The sequence below is a fragment of the Esox lucius genome, chromosome 20, assembly GCF_011004845.1.
Source record: "Esox lucius isolate fEsoLuc1 chromosome 20, fEsoLuc1.pri, whole genome shotgun sequence".
NCBI classification, from domain to species: domain Eukaryota; kingdom Metazoa; phylum Chordata; class Actinopteri; order Esociformes; family Esocidae; genus Esox; species Esox lucius.
The window spans coordinates 19586501-19609408 of record NC_047588.1 but is presented as its reverse complement, the minus strand read 5'-3'; the positions used below and the strand labels follow the sequence as shown (position 1 = coordinate 19609408).

At 41.4% G+C, this 22908-nt stretch overlaps 1 protein-coding gene across 2 annotated transcripts in view; it reads right to left on the bottom strand.

The window, feature by feature from the left end:
• The window catches only part of zfpm2a (zinc finger protein, FOG family member 2a), a 123919-nt gene extending 101290 nt beyond the window's left edge, over positions 1-22629 (bottom strand). For both annotated transcript variants that reach the window (XM_010885219.4, XM_010885220.4), the window contains exon 1: positions 22319-22629. In XM_010885219.4, coding sequence (XP_010883521.2) covers positions 22319-22358 — 40 coding nt within the window. In that variant the 5' untranslated portion in view covers positions 22359-22629. The remainder of the gene's footprint in view (positions 1-22318) is intronic.
• Between the last annotated feature and the right edge of the window lie 279 nt (positions 22630-22908).

The following is a 22908-nucleotide window of genomic DNA, read 5'->3' as shown; positions in this document are numbered from 1 at the left end:
CTTTTAATATTCAGATATCCGCTGCACTGCAAGCCCACTAAGACTCAATCCGAGTGAGGGAAAAAAGCAAGATCCCCACATCATTAAGGGAATCGTTATAGCCCGGTTTACATTTTACATATTCAACGCAAAAGTGTACAACCAAGTAAAAACATCAGCAGTTATCAGGCGATAACAATGCAAATTGTCGAAAGCGCATGACGATTCTGTCAAAATCCAAAGTCGTTTCTCAGGTCTTTCTTATGTCTGGGCTTAACATCCCAAGCTTATTGCTGCTTTGATTTTTTTTTCTCTTTTTTTCCCCCTCTGTGAGAAGTCACATGTCTGACGTGTCTGACTTGGTGAAAGGTATGTTTGCCACGAGATGCAAGTACACGTGTCCCCATAGCCTGCCAATTGCTCATCAAACACAGCTCTGGGAGGGAAGCTTGGCTCTGGTGTAGGAGGACATACAAACAGCAACGCAGGGCCACCGAAGGACTAGCATCCAGCCTCCTGTTTACCAGTTAAGTTAAAAATGAACAGGAACAAGAGACAAGCTGTTTACTATCAAGTGTTCACAAACCTCCTGCCTTCTGTGGACTACGGCAGCATCAGTTAACAACAACCAAACCACCCAAAGGCCCGTCTCCGCTCGCCTTGCACCCATGCCTAAACAATGTTTTTCTCTGACACCCGTGCATTCGCTTCTTCATATGTACATTTTCTCTGACATTCATGCCTTACCTCCGTCATATGTATTTTATCTATAAAAACACATGCCCTACTTCTTCATGTGTATTTTTCTCCGACCCCTGTCTTCTTAAACACTTGTGGCCCAAACGTTTTCACTGGACGACAAAGAGCATTGCCCCTCGCAATGTCTCCCTACCTCCCTCATCTTCCCGTGTCTTAGCCCATGCACCAGATTTGTCTCTGTGCCATTTTAATTACAGCCAGGCAATCTTTATGGTGGTATTCTGCGAGAACACCAATCTGCAGAAAAGGTGATAAGTAGAACTGCCACCCAGCTTTGGTATCTGTAATAAACAGACACTTAATTGAATAAATTGACCTAAGAGGCTGATGCTCGGAAATAGCATGTAGGAATTTTTTTGGGTGAATATTAAGACAGTTCAAATGTTTTGCATGATGCCTGCAGTACAAAAACATCAGTCTCTTTGGCTGGTTGCCCGCAACGCTCCAATGTGGGCCTCGCTGGGGTGTTTAAGAAGCAGATAAGTAAGCTACTGGTATCCTGGAAAGAGTTCTACATGGGGGGAGATGGAGGTGCAGTGTGCCTAGCTGTCTACTAACACTGGGTCTGGCAGCCTTTTGGCACAGCCCCCAGCCAGGTTGTCTTTTCCTCTCCTCTTCTATTCTCTTCTCTCCTCCGCAGCATCTTAAAGAAAATGTCTCCGGGTCACTTCCTGTTTAAGGATAGCTGTCACAGAATGATGGCACAGATTCAACACTGCAGCAGGTTTGTACAAGGCTGTCTTACCGATAAGGAAGAAAAACCCCTCCACAGTTCAACACTGATTTGACTGGTAGCATCATTTTGTGGGGAGACTATTTGCGGCAGAGTTATCAATCCGAACAGACACACAATCCGGGTCCAATGTCACTTCTCCTCATTATGTTAATGGTTAATACATGCAAATGAAAACATTCTGGCAATTTGATTTCCTTGAAGATAGTTTGCATATTGTCTTAGCCATAATGATGATACACTTTCTCTCCCTCAGTTTCGATTTATGCAAGGCTAGTTAGTTCATTTTTATCAGCTCTGAGTTCATTTCTAGGGCTACTGGAATGTGTACTCCCCTTCCCCTCGCCATTGAACTAATTAGGATTCAGGTACCATAAGCAGATTTTTCACGCTATTGGTGTTTTTCTTAATTAAGAAACAAATGAATTCTCCCCAGCAGAATAGATGGAACAACGGGATAGGATGCCAGGGGCCAGATGCAGCGCGGCTTAATTAGAAGTCCCTCTATTGTCTGAGGTTTTTTAATGAACCTCCAATCTAAATGGATATCAAAAAAGCTTCTAGTAGAGAAAAAAAAAAAATGACTGTCCGTTTAAAATAATAAGGAAATGGAAGATAATGAAAGACAAAAGATATGTACTGGCAGCAGCGGGCTCACACCTACAGTTCAGAGAACACAGTGCACTTGTCACCTCCGGATGACGCCCATTTGAGGGCCGGGATCTGTCCCTTCCTCCCCGTCAGCGCTCTGCTCCACGGCCCCTCTGTCTGTGTCCAGTGTGGTGCCAAGCCTAGACAGCAACACTCGTTTCAACTTCCCATCAAAGGTGGAGGTTCCATTAGCCTGTGGATAGTTGTCAACGAACTACTTCTGAAAGAGATGCAGCTGTCAATTCTCTTCTCTGGGATGGCGTCGTCCATTTTGGTTGGTGTCGGTTATACTATTGAAATATTTTTGGAATAAGTCATGTTTCACCGCTATAGAAGTTTCCAGTTGTCTAATCTAAGTTTTTACTCTACACTGTTCAACAATTGGACGAGTGGGGCTAAGTTATGTTGTCACCAAACTGAAACCCAAATTAATGATGCAAAATCCTTTTTAAAGAGAGAACAAAAGAAAAACTTCTGTTGTGTTCTGATGAATTTTTGTGAGAGGAGAATTTGTGTGAAGCACAATCATTTTAGGTCAGCTTGCGGACGCAGCCTGTGTTGGTTGACTGAAAGCGATATCATCGGGGCTGTTTTGACTGAAATAAAAACCATAGCACGCCCACATGTTCTGCCAACCTCATCAGTTCTTCTTCAGACGGCATGGCTTAGGAGCTCCCTGAGGACAACCCAGTGCCCACTGATATGGGCCCAGGAACCGGCCATCTTGTCCAGGCCAAGTATCCCTGCGCCCAAGGGCTGTGCCATCAATGCCACGACTAGTGCCAGGACTGGATCCAACCCAGGCCCTGCAATCCATTTCAAAGGATTTTTTTTATGGATCAGGTATGCAGTGTGATTTTTCTTTCCCTTTGTAATGCACCATGTCAAAGGCGAGCTAGGCCCACTTTAAAGTCATATAGTCGTTTTTTTCCCTTTCATTTGGGTAGAGAACACATAATTGATTTCTGAGTTTCCAAATGGCATGTTGAAAGAGATTGGGTGGGAAGAAAAACTGCCCTGAAATCAACTGGCATACATGGCTGAGATGATTCAGATGAAAGTACACCCAGTACTGAAGCTTTCATCATTAAGAATGTGACCATGAGTACAGTTAAGCAAATGTTTCAAGAGCTTCTCTGACCAACACAAACCCCAGGGGAATTGATTTTGTACAGCCAACAAACTTCTTCCTCACTATATGATCACGTTCATCTTGAGGGATATCTGAATCAACACCTGTTTATATGACAGCATTAACCAACTGATTTTGTTGAGGAAGCTACATCTGCCCTTCAATGTTTTACTTCAAAATTACCATAATCCCTATGAGCTTATTCTCTCTCTCTCTTATTCACAACACTACATGTTTATTTATATCTCTGGATGAGATTATAGAAGCAGATAACAGTACAGACACATGAATAGCCATCAAAGACGCTACAGGATAATGGATGTCTTTCATTGATCTCTCTCTCTCTGTCGGTGGAGTTGTAGAACAGTTTGTTCTTTGATCTGTTCCACATAGTATATCAGTATGACCCAGAATCCTTTGGGACAGCCAGCCAGACTTATCAAAGGTAAACATATAAGGCAGGATAACTTATGGCAATAGTGAACTACATAGTGTGAGGCTCTTAAAATAAAAGAGATGTCACCTAAGAATCAATATTCATTATTACAACAGCGGTGAAGACTGGATTGGTTCAATGCATGTTCTTCAGTTGACCTTCAGCATAATACACACAGAAATGTCTCACCTGTATGACGTCTTCGTTTATGACTGATTCACCCGCGTTATTTTGACAACTGAATTCTCATAAGCATTCCAAACTAACTTCTCAAAGAGGCAGTCATCTGACCAATTACCGTTGGCAGGACTGAGAGGCCTGTCATCGCAGCGATTATTCATGAAGACATGAAGAAAGGAAAAACAAGCAAAAGAGGTACTGCACTGACTGTCATGCCAAAAAGGAAATAAACAGGTTTTAATAAAAAAAAAAAAAAAGAGCCAACCAAAGAAAAAAAAAAGACATCCGCCACCATTTTTGACAAACAGCGGAAACTAAAACTTAGAAGCGAGGCCGATCTTCGTATGAATGCGTGGATCTCGAGGCGAATGGCTGGTTGGTTGCCTAATTATTTATCCTGCTGCCTTTATGGCTCTCATTAATTTTCTCTCTCTTTACCTTCCATTGAAAGTCTAAAGTCAACCTGCATCTGGTGCAGATAACAGGGACCGCACGGACACGCCGTATCCACAGCCTCCCCCCCCGCCCCCCCCTCCCGCTCCTCACCCACACCTTGACAAGAGAAAAGGAGCGCTCTTTCATAGGGACTCACACGATAATGCTATTAGAAATGAGCCTGGCACTTTGTGCTTCAAAACCCCCGAGAAGACGCCCCTGCTCACATAGGCAGGAGAAGCCAGTGGAAGCCGGGAATGAGTTGAGCTGTATGCATCTGTTAATTCACTGGAATCTATGACCAGCTTACTGTACCGCACTGCAAAGCCGCTGTAGCAGAACAACTAGTTGAGGAGTGGGAGATGGGGAGAGGGAGGGAGAGATGGAGAGGGAAAGATGGGGGAAAGAGAGATGGAGAGTTGTGAACAACCCAGAAGTTGCCGATCTCTATTTTAAAACACACACCCTCTCTCTCTGTTACTCTCTCTCCTTCCCTTCGCTCTCATTCTTTGAATTTTTTTTAAAAAAAGGCTACTGTCAGAGATTTGGGGAAGATGGGCGACATCCAGGCCTGGGGTGCAATAGTGAGATCACACCCCAGCATGTCTAGTGATTTCTGGGCCAGCAGGACCGGGATGGGGGCATCTGTCCTTCCCTCATGGCCCACTCTGGAGCCCACTCTGCTCTGCTCCACGCTCCAGTAGACTCGCCCTGAGCCAAGACGGACACCACCCTGACCCGCGTGCTATTCATTTACAAAGCACTAACTAAACGACCAGTTGGAGCTGTTCCTTGGGCCAAGGAGCCAAGAAGCTCAGTCAGTTGATAGAGACGGTTTCACCCGACGCCGGTCCGTCACACGTTTCAACCAGCAGACACGCAGTGGGAAAGAATTGCTGAAAAGCAAAATAGTGAGGAAGTAGGACTTCAAAAGGCAGTTAGATGGAACTGACTAGACAGTAGAAGGCGGCATAATACACAACACACTGAAAAGGTGCAAAGACCTCTGGGTGATTGCTTTCAAGTCTGTCTTTCCAGGGAAACCTGAAGCTTTCATTTCTCTCTTTGGCAATGCAAATAAATAATAAATATTGTACTCTTTGATGGTTCCTGAATTTGTACAGGTCAAAGCATATCAGGCAGGCATTTTCTTTTTTGTGTTTTCTATTTCAGTATGGTAGGCATTGGACCAAATGATAGAGGTCCTCTTCAGATGTGAAAAAGTCCCAAATAACCAAAACGTTGATACAGACGCTATTTGCATAAAATTTCGCAAATGTTGCACATAATAACGCGCAGAATTATCCATAAAGTTAAACATTTCCAAGGATTCAGGTAAATTTAATATTACTCTTAGCGATTCATGTAGTTCAATATACAGTAAACTCTTTCACACTAGATTTACCTCAAACACTTAAGCCACTAAAGTATCCCAAAGCGTGTCGTTTTACTGCCCTGGTTCTGTCTCCTGGCCTTAGGTCTGTGGTTAGAGCCAACAGGTTATGGGTCTGGCCAGTCAAGATAAAAACACACACAAACAAACAGGCAACCTCACACACACTGATAGGAACTCTAGTGGAGAAGAGGGTTACATTGTCCCTTTCACAGTCTGACTGATGGAAGACAACATGTGAGAGGTAGAACATGTGACCTGCTTGGATCCTCAAGCAATGGGTTCAGACACAGATGGACCATGAGACCATTCTCAGACAAAATAAATGTTCCACCACAAAAAGGACATGTGCTTCATTTTCCATGGTCATCTCAGGTGCAATTCAGTCAGAAATATATTTTACAGTGAGCGTTCGCACCTGCTAGGTTTGTCCCCATATAAAAAGGGATCTGGGTATCATCCACCACTGGAAGTTTCATTTGATTGATCAGAGAGCACGAATAGTTATTCAGCCTGTTTGCTATAGCGTGTGGTCTGGAAACTTGAGGTTATTATTGAGCTGGTCAATATACATCACTTCCCCTAAGGATTACATTTCTTATCTGAAATGATATTCAATAAAATATCACCTCAGAAATACCAGTGGAGTCAAGTGCCTTTGGATCTAGTTTATACAAAAAAAAAAAAAAAAAACACTTTATTGGAATTAAGATCGGAGTCAAGATTACCTGAGGAAACAGCAGTGAGATTTCTGTTTCTACTTCCCTCCCTCTACTGCCTGTGTGTGTTTGTGTGTGCGTGTACACGTGTGTCTGTGTGTGGGTGTGTGTTTGTGTGTGCGTGTACGCGTGTGTCTGTGTGTGGGTGTGTGTTTGTGTGTGCGTGTACGCGTGTGTCTGTGTGTGGGTGTGTGTTTGTGTGTGCGTGTACGCGTGTGTCTGTGTGTGGGTGTGTGTTTGTATGCGTGTGTCTGTGTGTGGGTGTGTGTCTGTGTGTGGGTGTGTGTTTGTGTGTGCGTGTACGCGTGTGTCTGTGTGTGGGTGTGTGTTTGTATGCGTGTGTCTGTGTGTGGGTGTGTGTCTGTGTGTGGGTGTGTGTTTGTGTGTGCGTGTACGCGTGTGTCTGTGTGTGGGTGTGTGTTTGTATGCGTGTGTCTGTGTATGGGTGTATGCATGGGTGTGCGTGTTCTCCACTATGATGTATGCACGCTGTTGAGCGTGTCTATACATTTCACAGAGGTACCCCATTACAATCTCTCAGTACGTCTCCGAAACAGCACACTCTCTCTCTCTCTCAATCACACACACACACACACACACACTGATCTTTACCCAACTTTACTCAAGAGGACTCTGTCTGCATGGTTAAGGCCCGTCTTGGGAGTTTTTTCCAAAATAGTGCTAGCTGTTTCCCTCAATACATTTGCTTACCAGAAATGTGCAAGTTGTTCCTGCAAAACTGCTTCAAGGGTATCCCAGTTACCTTTCCAATGAGTCCTTATTTTTCTCTACTCTGCTCTACTCCCTTTGTTACTCAGGGGAGTTTTCCTGGTGAGTAAGTTGAGTGTAGACAGACAGCCAGAGCGTGGGACAGACAGGCAGACAGACACGTGGGATCTGATGATGAGTGTGGGGTGTGGGGTTGGTGCTATCACACAGGCACTGTAAGTACATTCTAATTAGCTGATGTATGCAGGACGGCGTCCATATTGGAGGGGTATCAAAAAGCAATCAACGCTCCATCCCTGATGAGCAGCCGGCATGCCTCTCTGTCTGAGCTACATAATGATTCACAGTGTGTGTGTGTGTGTGCGTGTGTGCGTTTGTGTGCATATGTGAATGCTTGTGTGTGTGTGTGCGTGCGTGTGTGTGTTTGTGTGCACATGTAAATGCTTGTGTATGTGTGTGTGTGCGTGTGTGTGTGTGGCGGGGATGGCTGAAGGATGATGTGTATCCTCCGCTGTCAGTTGAGGTGGTAGTACTGGACCCAGAGACAAGAAGGCCCTCACCAACCTGCCTAACGCCACGCAATCACAAGACATTATGCACATGTCTGAACCACCACGCCACCAGATGAAAGAAATCAAGGGAATGGTTGGAGTAGCTCATCGTTCAGGCAACTGATTATGGTGAACCCTCCTCTCTTGACTTGTTTTTATGCAGATGTGGACAGTGAGATGAGCTCAAATTGACTTGCCAATGTGCAGTTGGATGAGGAAGACAAAATCAGCCAGAGAAAGTCCCACCTGATAAGCACACAGTAGAGATATAGAACCCAAATTCAACAGGACATTTTGGACATCACTTGTGTACAGGACACTTACAGGATAAGGAAACTGAAAATCGAATCAACTTCAAAAGACTGAGATCGGCAAATTACAGAGATAATATCTGTTTAAAACATTTACGACACACAAAATACCTGACACCGGAGACAAGCGAACAATACTGTACACTCCTACTTATTGTTTAACGTTAACACCCCAACAGCCCTTACCCACTACTCACACCAAGTACAGCCTATGCATTCCTCATGACCAGTTTGAGCCGCAGGCTTTAAACAGAGGCACAGGCTTGGCCAGTGATACACACAAAGAGCGTCCGCTAGCTAGCGACGTACCGAAAGGGACTCTGTATCAAAATCTTATCTTCAAAGGACTGGGCATGGGCTCAGGGGAGCCGTGCCACCGCCTCCACACAGGCAGGCAGGCACAGAGGGAGGATTTGGACCTGCAAGCAGGAACCAGGCAGAGATCTCTCGGCCCGCGCCCAGAGCCCAGACCTCCTCCAAGTCGCCGGTGGCGCGGAGGGAGAACAGGCAGGGTTCCTGCACACGAGGCACGACATCAGTGAGCTGATCCCTAACCATCAGTTGCCTGCCCATTTGCTTCCTGGCCCCCGCCACGGCTGCTGGTTGGGATCTGAACTCAACTTAGACACAGAGTTTCTGCATTTCACAGATGGCTGGGAGAGGCTTTGCGCTGACGGGGGAGTAAGGGCAGCGTGGCCCATCGCCCGGGCCCAGAGCGGGGCACATTTCACACCGTGGTGGAGGAGTGCTAAAGCAGGCCATTGTTAATCCACTCACTGACGGGAAGGCCCAGGGCGATTCTGTTCCCAAACCGCCATCTACCCCCGTAAAGCCATAAACGCTGCATTATAGGACTGGGCTTCAGACACACTGCTGATATGCTGATAGGTGCAGGACAAAGACCAAAGCAAGCCCAGGATCTGGAGTCATGAAGAGTAGGCATTAACATTCTCTCTCTTACATATGGGCCTACTGTAGGTAGCCCATTCAGTACCTCTGTTCCATTATTATTCATCAGTGATTCAGGTCATAAGGCTTTTAACATATCAAAGCCCAAAGACAGAGCAGAACAAACTACATTGTACAGTAATAGCCTACTGTACACTGTGCTCTACAGAACAATCCAATAAACCAGTGTTTTATCACAGTGAATTCATATCTGCAAAGTTAACAGAAGTCTTGACGAGTCTTTGAACTTATGAAAGGCAATCACAGGACTGAGAGGAGAATGAAATATTTAAATACGGGTGAATTTAAATAAATGACTACAAAGAAATCAGGGGAAAGCACTGTAATATGTAAAGATAAGGCATCCGCAGCTAAAACCGAGGAAGGAGATGCTTTACAGGAAACTACAAACTATTTTGGATAAAACAAGCCAACCTGTTTAGACATGAAGACAATTAAGATGGAATCACATTCAGGCACACTGGAAAAATATAACCGCACTATATTGGCCTTTACCTAAATAAGACCATTACCTGATAAACATATTTAATAAATAAAGTTCATCACTTTTTCTCTGTGTATATGGCCAAAAACAAATTATCAACACGAACCATTACTGAAGCAGAATCTGACTGAGGACTGAAGCATTGTACAGAAGGTACACCAGTTGGTCAAACATAGAAGATAATTATTATGTTAATCGCAAATCCCTTTTATTCTCATGTAGGAGTCTTTAACAAGAACATTGTCATATCAACCACTTCAAATAAATACAGTTGTTGCTCTGCCTAAGAATGGCTGGATGGGTGGTTTATATTCAGTGTGAACATCTCTTGGGACTAATCCCTGTTTTGTCAGGTTAGTAGCTGAAATGAATTAAGTGGGGTTTTTTTGTAAATGGGAGATGATTAAAAGAACTGATTCACAATAGTACAGTTTGAATTGTATATGCATAACCACTAGATTCTAAATAAGACCTTGATGTTGAAAGCAAAGCTAATGGGGTGCTGTTTAATAGGGATGGCCGGGGATGAGACAGGGTCTATATACAACACTGGTAAAAACTCTCACATTACTAACATCATCATGCTGCTCTTTCTAACCATTTCCATGTATTTGATTTTGTAGTTTTGAAAGGGATGACACTAAGGGTGCTGTCCTTGTAACTCTTGTGGACTGGGTTCATTCACATTCCCATCCAAATGTTCAATCCCAACAATGGGTTAATATGGCACCATGCATTATTTTTATACCCTTTTTATAAAAACAGATTCACCCAATTATAATCAGATCCTGTTTACAACAACAGATCCACCCCATTATTATCAGATCCTGTTTACATCAACAGAGCCTCTCCTTTATATTCAGATCCTGTTAACAACAGCAGATCCATCCAGTCATTATCAGGTATTGTCAACAACAACAGATCCATCCAGTCATTATCAGATCCTGTTAACAACAACAGATCCACCCCATTATTATCAGATCCTGTTTAAAACAACAGATTCACCCCATTATTATCAGATCCTGTTAAAAACTACAGATCCATCCAGTCATTATCAGATCCTGTTTACAACAACAGATCCACCATATTATATTCAGATCCTGATTACAACAACAGATCCACCCCATTATTATCAGATCCTGTTAACAACAACAGATCTATCCAGTCATTATCAGATCCTGTTTACAACCACAGATCCAAAACATCCTTATCTGATCCTGTTTACAGCAATAGACCAACACAAAATGAAAGCCATAGGAAAGGAGGAGGGAGCCCTTGACCTTTGTGTCCTTCAGACTTGACTACCCTGTTTGGGGTCAATTGGGAATGTATTCACCTAATTCAGTTCAAACAATGCATTTTAGATCATTTGAATAGGCAACACCGAATAGCAGGTTCAATTGAAATTAAATTAGAATTTCAACAGGTCAGATTTAATTCAAAACAATTCAAATGAGATTTCTTTGAACTCTCATTCATTTGATTAATCTTTTCTCAAAAGGCCATATAAATACTTTTTAAATAAACATTAGGACATCAAGTACTACAATAATAGGTCTGTTATATCAGTGCTTTTATTCTAAAAATGTAGGTGACAAAACAATATAATCTCAATAACAAAATAAATGTTTAGATATATATATATACCCACACTCCAGTGTTTTTCCTTCATGGCTGTTCTCCATGTTTTGGAAAAGCTAGAGCATTCTTTCAGAGCATTTATTTTTAAAACAGATCAAAACATGTTTTCTAAATGCTCTCTTTTGTCCCTCTGCAGCAGACATATGGTGAGCAATGTTTGGAACAACGAATCGCAGTACAATCACATCAAAATATACAAGAATTGCGAGAATCACAAAACATATTGTATCAGCATTGGGCACCTAACTATTGTGATAACATCATATCATGAAGTCCATGGCAATTCCAATCCTATTCAGAATATGTGTACCTAAGTCTGTACTATACAGTGGTGTCAACAACTTGCATGTCTGCTTTCTCGGGACATCTTAATAGGTTTTCAAAAATATCTAAACTAGACAGAATACTGTAGAAGAGGGAATTATCACCTAGCAGTGGCTAGAGGTGAATTATGTAGTTCTCAGAGTGTTCAGACAGCAGCTGCATTTACACAATATAGACTCTAAAAACAATACCATTACAATAGAAACAATAATCATTTGAATTTCATTGAATTTAAAATCTAATTAAATTCACACTCTGAGGCCTACACGGTGTAAGAACTTCAAATTCAGGAATTAGAATTGAACATCTATTCTCAACTCAAGTCAGAATTGACCCCAACCCCTTCGACCCAGCGTCCCCTCACACCCCTCTAAAGTGCCAAATCATCTGATCATAAGCTAACTGTCAACGGCTTGTGATGGCGGTAAAGCCAGAGACATCAATCAATCAGTTTCTTCATTTTTTTTATCAGAGGGATTTTCTTTATTCCTGTTTTCCTCAAGCTTATCATCTGACCCAGATGTTATCCTGTTTCAGAAGCTTAAGAAACATAATTATGGTCAGACGTGTCTCTTTAGAGAATCACTGAGGCATTCTTCACAGAGACCTCAGTCTGTCCTAGACCCAAGGCCTGCATAGGCCATCAGGCTAAAACCACCAAAGCATCACCAACATTTTAACAAGGGGATGGATATTAATACCAGTCTTTTATAGAGACTGAATCAATAGCTTTCAGCAAGTGTAAACTCGGGGCCTAACTTCTCAATCAGGTTTTAAAAGGAGCACCCTTTGGCTTTCAGCCAAGCCACCATTGGTTTGCGGCCGGGGAACGGCTGATTGGTGGTTACCCTGTGATTAAAAAAAGACCTGATCTGAAATAATAATGCAAAGCCTTTTGCTCGGCCAAAGCTACTCTGTCACTGTCACCAAATCAGTCTTTAGCAATTACCAGATTGGAATTATTTGAGCTAAAATAGTCGCCTAAATCTGAAAGAACAACAAAGGCTGTTAGCCTCTCCATCTCAGTTCATAGCCATTTATTTGAGTTCAAAATGCTAGGAATTAATTACAGAACAGGAGGGAGAAACCGTGGCAACCTGTCAGTCTTATCATCACAGTCAGCCTTTCAGACACATTTCTTCCTCCAATCTCATTTGCATAATCTTGCTTAAAACATAATCGATCAACATCAGCCAGTGTCAATTGGCATACCATTCCATTCTGGCTATTTGTGTGCTTGGCAGGCTAATCATATGCAGATATGCCCTCTGATCAGTGGAATGTAAGCTGGGCTGTCAACAGCCTTACACGCTTTGCTACGACGTTACGCTGTGAATCAAAACATAGCCTCTTTAAAGTATTAACATGTCGTGAAGTTTGTTTTATATTTTCAGCACATTTGACATAAATTGTTTATCTATTTACAAAGCTTTGTCATTAGTGGTTTTCTATTGAACTCTTAGCGATGCTGCGTGTTTCGTGCTGTTGGGCCCAGGGAAATGCTGATGTACAAATTGAACTGAAAGGCTTGCGGCTTAATCCTCTGTAGCCACCTATCCCTTAACTATGACGCCTGCCGCGTTTTATCCTTAATGCCCAAGAAATGCAAAGTTCTGTCTTTCACTGTTCTTGTCCTTCACAGCCACAGCTAATTCCTGCCAAGAAAGAGACACTTAAATGTAACAGCTATTAGGCCTTCATTTTCTGCCATGCCAACTCATATCTTGGTGAAAATATATAAATAGTGGACTAAACCAGCCAGCTAATATGCAGTGGAGAACAAAATGAAAGAGAGGTAGCTTTCTGGGATGGTAACTGGGTAAGGACATTGTTTGGTATTGTTGGTATTACATCATGATCACGTGTCATTTTAACATTCACAGCTGCTACACTGAGTCACTTCCTCTCTCCTCACAGCGGGATCACAGGAGATTCACTTGTACACCAGACGTTTTTCCAGCTGACACGTAATTCAACTGAATGAGTAAGTGTGTCCAGACTTTTGACTTGCACAGTATAGGCATATGACTACAGATGGAAAACAGTGCTATTACATTAAAAAAGGCCGTCAGTTCGCAATGGAGATGTGGACTGGGATGGTGGATAGGTGAATATATCATTGACTTCACTCTCAAAAGGTTATGAGTTTTGAATCCATGTTGAACAAAACTTTGTTGTTTTTACAAATCCTACCCTTACCTTAACTATTCAGAACCTAATCTTAACCTTAATACCTAACCTTAATCCTAACCATAATACCTAAACCTAACCCTTACTGTAAAACCTAACCTTAACCCTAACCATATTACAGTACCGTGCCCTTAAATATAATACCTAACTCTAACTGTAACTTAACCCTAACCCTTACAGTAATACCTAAACCTAACCCTTACTGTAAAACCTAACCTTAACCCAAACCATATTACAGTACCGTGCCCTTAAATATAATACCTAACTCTAACCGTAACTTAACCCTAACCCTTACAGTAATACCTAAACCTAACCCTTACTGTAAAACCTAACCTTAACCCTAACCATATTACAGTACCGTGCCCTTAAATATAATACCTAACTCTAACCGAAACTTAACCCTAACCCTTACAGTAATACCTTAACCTAACCCTAAGAGTAATGCCTAACGTTATCCAACACTGTCCTGTGAAGGGCCCATGCATATCTTCTCATAATCTTCTCATTATTCACGACACATGTAGATGTTTGCCTGCACTTCACCCCTAGACATTTGTCTTTCAATTCTCAAACAGACAATTTCATCTCCCTAGGACAAGCACCAAAAATGGACGTAAGACTGTGAGAACCTGTCGCTCCTCAAGTGCCTTGATTCAACCAAACTAGCATCCCAGAAGTGCAGTGAAACGCAAGACTTATTGAATATCCTGTAATTGTAATTACTCAATTTAGTTTAAACGTTTTCACATTTCTTCCGACACAGGAACAATATATTCTCTTAGTGACTAACATTGGTTTCAGTCAAAATTCTGTTTTGCAACTGAACAGAGGCAAGTGGTCCTCGTCTTATCTGTTTAGAAGCCCAAACAGGCCAACGTGAAGAATCCATAATAAATCCATATTCATAGCATAAGATGATGTCAGACGACACAAAAAAATATTTTGAGAAGTAACCTCAGAGAATCACTTAATTGAGCCATATCTCCATCCATCGTGGCCAATAAACGTGCAGCCAGCACCAAGGTGAAAGGGAATGTGCAAGTTAAATGAAAGGATTCATGATGTGTGGTGGTCTCTTATACTCACCCTCGCTATTTCCCCTCTTGGCAGGGGCCAAATGGAGAATGTTAAATGAGGCAATTGTGTCCTGAAGGCAAAATGAGAGGGAGAAAAAAAGAAAGTGCCTGTGTCCTCCTAGCCTGAGGACTCTTCCGCTCCTGATGAGGTAGAGGCTTGGCCTGCATCCCAAATGACACTATTCCACAATAGTGCACTTGTTTTGACCGGGGCTCTGGTAAAAAGCGGCGCACTATATAGAGCTTGTGATTTGGGACGGTGGTGGAGGGACCCAGCAGATCCTCTCTCTGAGACCCCAGTCCACCTCCCTGACACATGAAGAAGATACATATAATACCAAGACATTATTATATAGCAACACACACACCGCCAAGGCACATCCCACAAGTCCACAAAATGGCCATATTAGCATATTCATAATATTCACAAAGATTCTATCGAAAAACAAAACCATGGCTACAGTGTCAAGAAACCCCATTGTGTTAACTGTATACCAAGATACATGGGGATTATATAGGGACAATTCATACACCATTCATTTACTAATTCTTCAGCATGCCAAATAAAATATTATTGAGGTTTACAGCGTCACAATGTATACATGTGCCAGGACGTGTTTAGAGAACGCTCTGTAAACATTCTGCCGTGCATCTGACATCATTGATTGCCTATCTGGGCTATGGTGGGAAGGTGTCACAGAGCCTGTGTGAGGCGCCAGCAGTCCCTCAGTGTCAAGACATATATACAGACATACTCTGTGGTGACACGCTGACACTCAGCCAATCAAAGCTTTGTTTGCCTCTTAGAAGGACGTACTTGAACAAGAGCTTTACTAGAGGCCATAGCTATCCTATAATGACCTTTGGACAATGATCAATATTCAAATCTTAACATCTCTGTTGTGATTAGAATGCAGCCCCCTTTCTTTTTTCTCCACTCCCAAAACAAGAAGAAAAAAACCTTGAATCGATGATCTTAGAGTGTAAACTAGATTTCTAAGCAGTTTGCCACTCTCAGCTGCAAGATAAGATAAACTCTCTTTGACCTAAGAGATGAAGTTGCCATGACGATCAGGGAGTCCACTTTCTCTATTGATATTTTGCTGATGTAACAACAAATGGAACCAGATCCAGCGCCTGATAACGGTGATTAATTAATACACATTGATCTGTACAAGCTGGAGACAAGGCTATTAACTCAAAAGGCTGAAAGTCAATTGTTACCTGGGGCTCAGAAGGAATCATTTAAATCAAATCTAAATAAACTCAAGAATACATTATTAGATTTTGCTATACATTTCTATTTCTATTTACAACAAGTAAATATAGAGGGACATAAGAGAATAGGGGGAAAATAAGTCAAAATAAACTATTGGAAAGTGGATTTGTCATCAATGCAGTATTAATCCCTAAAAAGTTGTTATGGTCAGATCAGAAAAACACCTACAGGACAAATATCCATTCAGAATCCAGTGACGACAAAGAAGGAGTAGATGTCTCATAATCACCAATAGTCACTAGAATAATGGTGCTGGAATTACAGGAAAGACCAAGATAAAGAGGAAACTGTGCCAGGAAATGACCTCCACCTTTGCAACCAGTGATCCAGCAACCAATGGACACAAAACTGGGTTGGTCAACTGAAGTGCAGCCCAACTCTAACACTATACATACAGACACACACACCACCTAATACACACACACCACAAATACACCACACACACACAAAACACATACAGGCACACACTAGCACACACACATGCCAAAACCACATCAGCTCCCTGTGTTTTCAATAAAGGAAACACATCCAGTCACACTCTGCCAATCATTTGGTAATGTAATATAATAAATTGTGGTCTGTAAAACTGTTAAGTGCTTTAACACAATGTTTAATCTGAACCACAATAATTTTCAAATGCATAAAGGTCAAATAAAATGGCGGTGCTAGGAGACAGCATGCGATTTGCTTACACTGGTGTAAAATCAGTGGTTTAGAAAGAAAGAGAAAGACTGAGGCACACAGGGATACTTCAGCACAACACAACACAAGCTGTTATTGGCAGGGAACAGATGTTTGAGGAAAAGTTGGCATTCGACAACCATTCTTCATATGACAGAAATCTATGAGGAACACAAGAGACAGCATGACTGTCAGGCAAATGGCAAAAGAAAACTTTAAATACAAGATGTAGACTGCTTTAGTTGGTTTACAATTTGAGCCAGCTGAGAAAAAGGGATGAAACACAAGTTGCAGTCCTTCAAGACAGCTTCCCTTTCATGACAGAGCACAGGTCCTCACTTTGACCCAAATGACTAGTCTCACCCACCAAACCTTGAAAAAACCAAAAACACAGTGACCTATACATCACAGACAAACAGATGCACTCACATTCAACACCAACACCAACACACACACGCTCACACAAACACATACAGAACATTGGCAGCAAATTCAGTAAACACTCTAGTCAGAACCTACACACTTAAGTTGCTTTTTTAATGAGACTGCTTGAAAAAATGTATACATATCATCTGAGGGTGAAACAGTATGTTTTTAAGCGATCCAAAAGATGTACATACGACATTATACTAATGCTGCTACAATTACCATCCACACATACTCCTTTCAGCTGGAGTTCCAGTGCTGCACGGCACAGGGCTGGGTTATTTAAAAGAGGAGAGAGCAGCCCTGTAGCCCGCATCTGGTAGCTAACGCTACAACAGCAATTTATGAAGTGGCAGGCGGCGCCATGCACTGTAGTGAAGACAACAGTTAGACCAGCGAAGAGCACTAAGTCAATTTAATAAGCACATTTGACATTGGATGTCTTGCACACGGCCCTCTCAACGCCCCTCCAATAGGATTTCTCCTGGGAGCGAAGAGGCTCTCTACATCATCTTGGCTCATCTACGCGCCACCAAACTTTGGGAGCAATTTTACAGAAAAATTACTCTGAGGGTAGCCTGTTTCCATCCAGCTCTGTTCATATCTTGCCTTCCTATTAAGCATCAAAATGCACCCCTCAGTGGAAGGAGAGGTACAGACATACAACAGCAGAATACCACGAGCCACAGAAGGTGGGGGTGGGGGGGGCGGATGGGGGGGGGGGGTGGACGGAGAGCCTTGAAGGAATTCACACATCATATTATCCACTAATCGCAATCCGCTGAGCATCAGCCATATTTTCATCATTTCCGTCAAATTTTGCTGATCTGCTTTGGAGCGGCCAGCTAACAATCTGGGCAATTTATTGGCATATTGGCACAGGGTGATAAGGCCAGAAACAACAACAGCCAGCAGCTGGCCCGCAGAGATGGGCTGATAACATTGATATGTGCTCCCATACAAAACACCTCCTAGTCTATCTCCTCTTTCTATCAAACTCTTATTACAATAAAAGTGTATGGGCTTTTCCCTTTCTGGGGAGAGGAGAAGAGAAGGGGGGGGTACAGGATGAAAATAAAATGTAACGTTTCAGAGGAAAAAAAAAACAAGGGGGAAAATACATAATTTATCACAGTATTATCGGGATATCCAGGCAGCGTAATCAAGGAGTACTGAGTGACTATTTTCTGCCTTATCATCCAAAGTGGTGGAAACGGAGAGGGAATTATCAGCCGGCTGCAGATTGCTGGGTTGGAATTTTAATGGTAATAATCGGGTTTCTGATGGTATATCTTCCCTGCTTATCTTTCCCATTATCTGTCCTTATCTCGCCAGTCATCGGAGCAAATTAATGGTGCTCTTTCAGCTCCGCCTTTTTATCACCGCTCAGAGAGCACCCAAGGGGAAAGAATAAGCAAAATATTAAAATACTGCATAAATCACAATTTTAGATAACGGTCCAATGTATGCAGGATTGGGGGGAAACTGTGCCCAACAACCTTTTTGTCCTTTAGAATGACTGTCTGCGCTGACTTTCTGTTCATTGCTTGCTTCCTGGTATTCCGTCCATTCCCTAGCTCCTAGTTTCAGGGGTAGCAGGATCTAAGGTTTGTCTGACCTTTCTGTCTCTAACTAGGACTCTAGTTCTTTCTTCTATTCTTATTCCTCATCCCTCATTTACAGCCTCTATCACAGGACACAGAAATTCACGCCTGGGTCACAGTGGGTGCTTGACAACAACACTGGGAGCCCTCCTCCTTGGGATTGGTTCGTACACAAGAGAGTTTTAGAGCCCCATACTAGGCTATAGTCCACAGGTATGCGCTCATTCCACACAGATCAGTAATGCTTTCTCTGATCAAATAATCATGAATAGAAAGAAATGCATAACAATTGCACTGTAACTATACTGAGGACCTTAATAGTTCTGTCTGTACCAATAATCTTTACACTACAACTAGTTATTTCATGTCAGAACAATGGTTCCCTTCTACTCAATATTAGGTAAGTGTTGTTTGAAATTCTATTTGAAGAAAAAGCGTCTAAACTTGATGCAAAATGTACTTGGGTGGTCTAGTGCTCTAATATGTACTAAGGTGGTCTAGTGGTCTAATATGTACTAGTGTGGTCTAGTGGTCTAATATGTACTAAGGTGGTCTAGTGGTCTAATATGTACTAAGGTGGTCTAGTGGTCTAATATGTACTAGTGTGGTCTAGTGGTCTAATATGTACTAAGGTGGTCTAGTGGTCTAATATGTACTAGTGTGGTCTAGTGGTCTAATATGTACTAAGGTGGTCTAGTGGTCTAATATGTACTAGTGTGGTCTAGTGGTCTAATATGTACTAGTGTGGTCTAGTGGTCTAATATGTACTAGTGTGGTCTAGTGGTCTAATATGTACTAGTGTGGTCTAGTGGTCTAATATGTACTAGTGTGGTCTAGTGGTCTAATATGCTGCCACTGGTACACATGTACTGCTGCAGTATGGGTTTTTAATAACTGACTTCTCTTTTTCACCACTTCCCTGTCACATAAAGAATAAAAATGTAAGGGGAAATACTTTTCTTTTTTTATTACGTCATGAAATATAAATAGAATAGAAAGTTTACAGTACTGTATTGCTATTTCCTGATACTGTAAAAATAAAACATATCTTTACTAAATACTCCAAATATATATTTTGTTGACAGACGTTTAACCCTAACCAAATTGTGACCCCTATTCATTTAATTCATAATGTAGCAATAGAATCATCATTTACTCACACACGCAAACACACACACACACACACACACACACACACACACAAACAGACACATTTACACCAACATACAAATACAAACACACCTCTTCCTCCCTCTCACTGTATTTACGATATCAGTCTCACTATTAATTAAATCAATATTTAATATATTAAATGAACCACAAAAAGTCGACAACACTATTTTTTTTTTCCATCAATGTAAGTAAAAACATCGATAAGCCATCCCAAAGGAGCATCCTTCTACTTGCTCTTCAAACAACCCATGTCTGAGGACAAGGGCTCCACAGTGAAATCAACCCAGCGTAATCTATCAGTCCAGGATAAATGACAGGGACAGTATAGAATCACCACATTGACAGCCATACAGCTAAATGACAGGGACAATATAGAATCACCACATTGACAGCCATACAGCAAAATGACAGGGACAATATAGAATCACCACATTGACAGCCATGCAGCTAAATGACAGGGACAATACAGAATCACCACATTGACAGCCATGCAGCTAAATGACAGGGACAATATAGAATCACCACATTGACAGCCATGCAGCTAAATGACAGGGACAATATAGAATCACCAACTCCACAGCCATGCAAAAAAATCACATGGACAACACAGAATCACCACATAGACAGCCATACAGCTAAATAACTTGGACGATATATAAACACCACATAGACATCCATACAGCCAAATGGCATGGACAATATAGAATTAATACTAAGAAAACCACGCTGCGAAATCACATGGAAAATATAGATTCAGTGCATAGAGAGTAATATAGCTAAATGACATGGACAATACAGAATTACCACATACATGGCCATGCAGCTAATTGGCATGGACAATATAAAATCACAACATAGACAGTCATACAATAAAATAACCTGAACACCACAGAATTACCACATAGATAGTCAAGCCTAAATGAAATGGAGAATATAGAATGAATGCATGCTGTAGACAGTCTAGCCGAAATATATACAATATAGCGTCAGTGCATAAACAGTCATACAGCTAAATGGCATGGACAATATAGAGTCAGCACATAGACAGTAATATAGCTAAATGGCATTGACAATATGGAATCAGTACATAGACAGTAATATAGCTAAATGGCATTGACAATATGGAACTACCATAAAGCTGTGTGTTGTTTAAAAGGAGTTTAGGAAGTTGTTGCATTTGTTTTTTAACACTAGAAATTGGTACAATGTATATAACAAATGCAATGGTTTTATTAATTTCTTTGACTATAGAAAATGAACGAAGACAATAAAAAGTAACCAAGTTTTGTCACCTCTAAGAAGAGAACTCTGTGTACCCCTAAAATGAAATGCGGTAATGACCAGTGTGATCATGACACACTTTACACTGGAAAGATTGTACAGCTATCCATTTCAATTCCACTTACAGAAAAATCTAATTTACAGTTTGTTTAAAATAACAAGAAACAAATTCAATATAGATCAATACTATCTGCCTGCTACTTCATTCAGAGAATAGATATTTGAAGTGATTAAAATGACTCCAAATCTTATGTATAAATAAGGTGTGAAATAACCATCAAGTACCAAATTATTACAAACATTGACCATTATATTCTGCAATTAACTTGTAATAAGTATTTTATGAAAACCCTGTTTTATTATTCAGTGTAAATTACTACATAAAAAATATATATATATATATATATAATGTGTTATAGTGACACAATTACATATCTACTGAATGGTAATGGTTTTTATTATGCTAAACCTAAAAAGTATTTATGTGTAATGTAGCAATTCAGTGTGTGTGTGTGTCTGTGTGTGTGTCTGTGTGCGTGTGTCTGTGTGTGTGTGTGTGCGTGTGTGCGCGCGTGTGTGTGTGCGAAGAGGACATTAACCTTTTGATCACAATACTAAAGGTATCTCAAATTTATTTTATAATATTAATGGATGTGCATATTATATTTAAGATACAGTATTTCTCATGGCAAATGAGTCATTAAATTGAAATACAGTGTGTAAATACGCACTTTAGCTTATATATAGAAATGTACATCACTTGTCTAGGCTTTAATGTCTGTTTATCATGTTTTTTTGCAGCAATATAAGCACACAAATAAATCACAAGAATAAACGTGCCCTAATTTGCTTGACAATTTTTTTTTCAAAAGTATTAAGTAACCTATATACGAATAGCTAACATCAAGCGACCACTTCATAAAATAACTGTCTCACTCCGACGTTTGCAAAGCAAAATTTGGAAAGTGAAAGAGGGAACACGTTTATCTTCAACAGCATAAAACAGAATATGATTGGTCAAACCCATAACTCCTTCATCAATAAACTATTTCAACAGTATCAATTAAGTCGGGTATTGTCTACTGACATAGCTGCCGAAGTAAATAGTAATCACTAACCTAACTTCTGCAACAATCTTTGGTAGATAACCTAACTGAAGGACAGCGAGACTGGAAAACTTACGTTTGATTTGCCTGGGGTTGCTCTGCTTCCTTCGGGACATGCCTGCTCGGGCTGGTCAGGAGATCCAGGTGTAGCACTGACTGATCGATAGGTTTTGGTTCATCCAAGCGCCGGTAGGGTTTGTGATGGAAATTGAGAAAGAAAGGGTGACGAATTATGGACACTTTTTTCACAGAGTATGTCGGTCCGTCTCTTTCCTTTCTCTTCCTCTGCTTTGGCTGTCTCTCTCTCCCGCTCTCGCTCGCTCTCTTCCTCTCTCACTCACTCTTTCTCAATGGTGTTCACCGAGATGAGGCTGCACTGAGCTAGAATCCGCACGGACTGACTGGGGAGGTGAAAGCGTTTCGCGCTTTTGTTTGAAGATAAGGTTTGTGCCTCCATGGGTACCGTAGACAACGCTTCTTGAACTTGACTTTTAGTATGTGATATACGCAACTAGTGCCTTCTTAATTGGTAACTGTAATCACTAGTTGAACGTCACAAATTTGGGGGTTCATTCAAATAATACTCGACACATTTTGAACCATCCATATTTGCATAGTTTTTCGATAAGATTTACAGTAAGCTCTTTCCTATTTCCATCATGTCAA